The sequence below is a fragment of the Antrostomus carolinensis genome, unplaced genomic scaffold (genome assembly GCF_000700745.2).
Source record: "Antrostomus carolinensis isolate BGI_N321 unplaced genomic scaffold, ASM70074v2 scaffold14764, whole genome shotgun sequence".
NCBI classification, from domain to species: domain Eukaryota; kingdom Metazoa; phylum Chordata; class Aves; order Caprimulgiformes; family Caprimulgidae; genus Antrostomus; species Antrostomus carolinensis.
The window spans coordinates 21,480-27,240 of NW_010311520.1; the positions used below are offsets into that span (position 1 = coordinate 21,480).

Consider the following 5,761-nt stretch of genomic DNA (forward strand, 5'->3'; position numbering starts at 1 on the left):
TTATTTACCTCAAGAACTAGCCAAAGCTGGTCTCCATTTTTCACATCTTTCTTGTAGTACATGCCGTAGAATTTGACTACATTGGGATGATCAGAGAGAGCTTTCAAAATGTTGTATTCAGCTTCAATCTCTTCATCAATATCCTAGTATCACAAATGAGAAATATCTAGCAGTTAATAAATAAATAATGATAACCATTTAATAAAAACAACACGTAGCACTTTCTGGCTATTCAAATGTAGTTTGAAATAATGCAAAGAAAAAAACAAACAGCACATGAATGTATCATTTGCAGGGCTGCAAAGGTTGATTCTGTTTATTCAATACAAAACAGTTATTTGGTTTTTCACTTGGTCTTTATCAATTTCAACTACTGAACACACATGGTATGACAGAACACTCCTCAGAAGAATGGGAAAGGGGCATTTTAAGACAAAGCCAGTGCAATCCACAAGTGGGTAGGTATGCAGATGCTTTGGAAAGTCACATGCCACTTCTCTAGTCTCAAGGGTGTCCCCAGCCAGAGAAGGTGCAGTTGGAACTACCTCTCTACCCCTCTGTGCACAAATAAGTATGACTGCAGCCACATCTTACTAATTTACCACCCCATTTTCTTGAATCATCTGGGAATTTTTCTCATTTTCTATTGTCAGAGAAATCAGTGGCATCCACGATCCCTCTGGTTTCTCCTGCTGAGCTAGAAGAGTTGTGCCTTTTTGTCAGTCCTTCATTGAAGACCTTGGGTTTCTTATACAGCAAGGGAAATACATTTGGAGGCGAGAGATGAGGACAAGTTTTGTCAACATACGCACCAGGAGCTGTGCAAGCCCTTTCAGACCAAACATGGATGCCAGCAATGGTGGGCACTGGATGACTCAGGTAATCCCTTCCACTTATGCACTGGAATTGCTCATTGAGGGACACCATCAGACTGTGTTTCAGTCATGCTGACAAAATATTCAATCCATCCTGGCCACAGGTAAAGGCAGAATAGCTGCAGCCATTTTCAGCCATTGTTTAGATCTCAAAAATATGTTAACATACTTGTTTCCAGATTTAAAACATTTTAAATACAATTAGCTATTTACAACCACCCAAAAAGAAACAGAAAGGAAAAATCAATTCTAGAGGAAAGCTACCTATGAACTCCACTATCCATATGAATGGATTTCATATCAATGAAAATCACCTACTCAGGACCAAAAACTGTCTCACCATTGCCAAATAGAAGTGATCATGGCAGAAAAAAGGGATGCTTTGTATTCCCAATGAATGACACTCCTTCTCATCTTGTTCACCCCCAAAGGCATCTGCTCCTAAGAGGATTTTGCTCACTTGTGTCTTACACAGGTATCTTCAATGCTAAATCCAACTCAAGTTCCTCATATTAGCCTTTTGTCTTCAGACCACTTTGACTGGTCTCAAAGAACTTTTCCCATCACCAGTATCTTGAGGAATTGAGCCATTAAACTTTCATATTGAGATTACAAGAATAAGTCTTCTCACAAGGAAGGGGTCTAGAGAGATTTTATTTTTTTTTTTTTGGAGTAGACAAAAAACAGCATAAATTTTCCTCTTCAAAAAAAAAGGAGGAACTCATTTTAAGTTAATTTTCCCATAAGCACAGCACAGAATACAGCCAATAAAAAAAGAGATGGAAGGAAGGAAGAAAGAATCAAGGCACTGAAGGTGGCAGAGGAAAGAAAGAGTGGAAGATAAGAAGGGATGAAGACAGCAAATACATCCATCAGAAACTGAAAGACAGGCCATAAAGCAAAAAAACCCACAACCCAAAAAACCAAAACCAACCACAAAATAACCAAAGAGTTGAAAGCCAAAAAACTACACCCAAAACAAATAAATGCCCTGGCTTCCTTGAGGAAATTGGAAAAGAATTAGCCCGCCATCCTACTATGATTTAATAGAGGTTTCTGTCTCCTGAAGGGTACTCAGATTTTATGAGATTTTTACTGTTATAAGGAGAAACGAGAGAGGATGAAATGAATAAAATATTGATTCTATGCATCCTAGAAAGAAAAACCTTCCTCTGCATTTTATGAAGGAAGAGAACTTGAAATATTTGGTTAAATTGGACATATTTACCTGCATAAGAGTGCCTCTTTTAAAAACAGTAGAGGGAATATTTTCATGTGAACTTAGACATAGGATAATTTGGCAAAGAGCCGGATAACACAATGGTATTTACTTATAGCCCTGAGAATACGACAAAGAGCATTCTCAGTTCCATCTTCATATATCCTCATTTCAACACCTTCACTTTTCTGTTTCAGTTTCAAAAAGCTGAGCTGTTATTCAACACAAAGAATCTAAGAGCTCTAAAGGATAAAACATGAAATACTTATTTCAGTCTTATATCACCCATGATAATGTAGTTGCCCAGTTTAATTTGGAAATATCAGTTAAACTAAGTGACATAAAAATATATATCTTCTGCTTGTTTTTTCAGTCCACCTCTCAAGTGGTACAATTCTGAAACCATCTTAAAAAAAAAATTGTAAAATTTGAAGAAGAAAATATAGAAAGTACCTTTCTTCATTGCAATGGCTCCCTCTGCAGCCATTAGTAATACTTTCAGTTTAAACAAAAAGAAGTAGTTTATTGGCTTCACTCTATTTTTAATATAGGATTGCCATTTTAACAGTAACATGGAGGTATAGCAGCTACTCTAGATATCTTGCAAATAGGAGGAAAAGAAGAATATTATTCTTAGAATAAAAAGAATATATTCAGTTAAAAGATTCAAGTCTTGGAGTGTGGCATTGACTGCATTAGTGACTTTAATTTTTTCATTAAAGTAAGGAATCTGTTTTCATCAGTTATACCTTTTTCCCTCTTCAGTTTCTTATGTTGCATCTTTAGCCATTGCATTTCTTCTGTCTTCTTTACATTCTACTCCAAATATCTGTTCTAAATAGCTCGTTTTCAAACTGGCAACCTGTCACAAGTGGGGTCACCCACAGATCCATATTGGGCCCAACACTGTTCAATATCTTCATAAGTGAGCTGGATGATGGGATCAAGAGTACCCTGATGAAGTTTGCTGATGATACCAAACTGAGTGGGGAAATAAACACTTCAGAAGGGAAAGCCACCCTGCAGGAAGACCTGGGTAGGCTGGAAGAGTGGGCTAACAAGAACTTTACGAAGTTCAACAAGGACAAGTGTAAGTTCTACCTCCTGGGAAAACATAACCCGGGAGTGCAGCACAGGCTGGGAACTACCCGGCTGGAGAGCAGCTTTGTGGAAAGGGACCTGGGGGTCCTGGTGGACAAGCAGCTCAGTATGAGTGAACGGTGTGCTGGTGCTGCAAAGAAAGCCAACAGGATGCTGGGTTGCCTTAACAAGGGCATCAGCAGCAGAGATAAGGAAGTCATTATCCTACTCTGCTCAGTGCCTGTCAGGCCACACCTGGAATCCTGTGTTCAGCTTTGGTCCCTGCTATGCAGGACAGGCTGGAGAGGGTGCAGAGAAGGGCCACAAAGATGATCAAAGGACTGGGAAGCCTGCTGTATGAGGAAAGGCTGAGAGAACTGGGCTTGTTCAGCCTTGAGAAAAGAAGGCTTAGGGGAGACCTCATCACCACGTTCCAGTATTTAAAGGGTGGCTACAAAGGAGATGGAGCCTCCCTTTTTAAAAGGAGTGACCTGGAAAAGACGAGGGGTAATGAGTACAAGTTACTCCTGGGAGATTCCGATTGGACACAGGAGGAAAATTTTTCACATTGAGAACAATCAGCCATTGGAATAATCTTCCCAGAGGAGAAGTGGATTCCCCAACATTGGACAATTTAAAGATGGAGCTGGACAGGGCGCTGGGACGTCTTGTCTAGACCATGCTTTTGCCAAGAAAGGTTGGACCAGATGATCCTTGCGGTCCCTTCCAACCTGGGATTCTATGATACTCCCTTATCTCCTACTTTATCTATTTCTTTTTCCTTTAGCATCAGCTTTACTACTTCTTTCTTCCTGTCATCATCCTTTATCCTTTTCCTACAACCTCCAAAGTGTACACAACAATTGAAAGTTTCCCTGATGACTTCAGTAATCCCTGCCATAGCCAGTTGCCACTTAAGAATCATTCCTGAACACTTGTGAAATAGATGAAAGCAGAAGCATTTCCTGCCATACAGGCATTTAGATGAACATTAACTGCAATAAAGTCCTGCCTATTCATTGTAAGCACAAGAACCATGTTTACAGAACGCAAGAGAGCCAAAACCAGAGTTTCCAATGCATTTCAATTCATGAAGATCCTTATTGTTTGGCTGCAAATCATGTTTGCTTTGGGAGAGCTATGTGATATTGAATTGAGATGAACCTCTATTTGTTGCTTTGAAAGCATGTTGAAATAAAAAGTAGATCAACAAGAAACACAGCAAAGATAATGCAAGATGCTATGTTTTCACAAACACATGTGTTTGTGACACGGACTCACAGGGCCATAGGATCATAAATAGACACTGTGTGATATACAGGGGTAGACAGAGCCCTGTATGGCTGTGCAGCTCCAGACCTGCAGCGTTTCACATGGTATGACATGCTCTTCCCTTCCTACCCAGAGATCGTGCGATGAAAGCACATGCACTACAACCCTATACTGGGAGTGCAAAAGATGAGCTCAAAGGGGCCACTTGCAACAGCAACAGCTCCTTGTCCATGTTTTGTAGGTTACTAATCTCAAGAAAAATCCCAAGCCCCATGCAGCACCACTGAAGTTAATGGGATATGCCTTTACAAACCAGAAAAATGTTATTCCTTACTCTCTGAGCATTAATTTGTCACCGAACAAATGTCAGTTATTGAGAACAAAAACATACTCTACAATATAATAATTCCACCTCCCAGTCATCTCGTGCTTTGTGTGTAGGAGCTATTGCCTTTGTATTTGCCATTTGAAAAGATGGATTCCTCTATGATATCTACGTATTTTGGCACATTCTGAAAACGCAGAACTAACAGTAACAATAAAAATAAAGTATGCTATTTTATTTTTGAAGTATCACTCATAGCACGTAACTCAGCTAAAAGCATGTACTCAAAATAGATCCTTGAAGGTACATCTAAAACACTTAAAAGAACATAACTTATTGGCTAGTACGTAAAAAAAAAAAGGAAAAGTAACAACAGCAAAATCAGAAGAAGCTAGGATTCCTGGTACTGAAAAGGAAAATAATTAGCTCTGCTTCTGAAACTAAGAGATAAACAAGGGGGAACAAAAGTAAAAGTAACAAAGTTTATTATTATTTATTTCTGACTTCTACCATATGCAACCACTTCCAAGATAACTTACGATACAAAAAGACTACCTAAATTAACTTACAATTAAATAAACACAAACCAAGTAATTTAAGTAGCTTACATGAACAGGATCCAAAATTTTGACTGCTGCTTTGCTGCCATTTTTCTTATTTAACACCTTGAAAACTTTTCCATATGTTCCTTTGCCAATAGTCTCAATTATTTCCCAGGTATCTGAAGGATCAGGAAAGCTATCAAATATTATTGTTTTCCCAGTCAATGGAAGCATTTCAAATGATGGCTCCTAGGAAGAAGAGATTTCAATGTTCACTCAACAAATGGTTAATAGCCATTGATTTCCTACAAATGTGAAGAGAAATACACATTCCAGTCTCAAATACTAGAAATGTTTTTGCATGCAGTGTGAATGCACTGAAAGCAAAATGAACAAGAAATGTGGTAATGTACTTAATACTGGTACGTGCAGTCAACACAATATCAAA

General features: G+C 38.7%; 1 protein-coding gene across 1 annotated transcript in view; it reads right to left on the bottom strand.

The window, feature by feature from the left end:
* The window catches only part of LOC104524019 (myosin-IIIa-like), a gene marked incomplete at its 3' end in the record, with an annotated part of 25,396 nt that extends 19,849 nt beyond the window's left edge, over positions 1-5,547 (bottom strand). The window contains exons 1-2 of the mRNA XM_010166765.2: positions 5,380-5,547; positions 9-143 (exon numbers count right to left, since the gene is read on the bottom strand). Of these exons, the coding sequence (XP_010165067.1) occupies positions 9-143; positions 5,380-5,547 (303 nt within the window). The remainder of the gene's footprint in view (positions 1-8; positions 144-5,379) is intronic.
* Between the last annotated feature and the right edge of the window lie 214 nt (positions 5,548-5,761).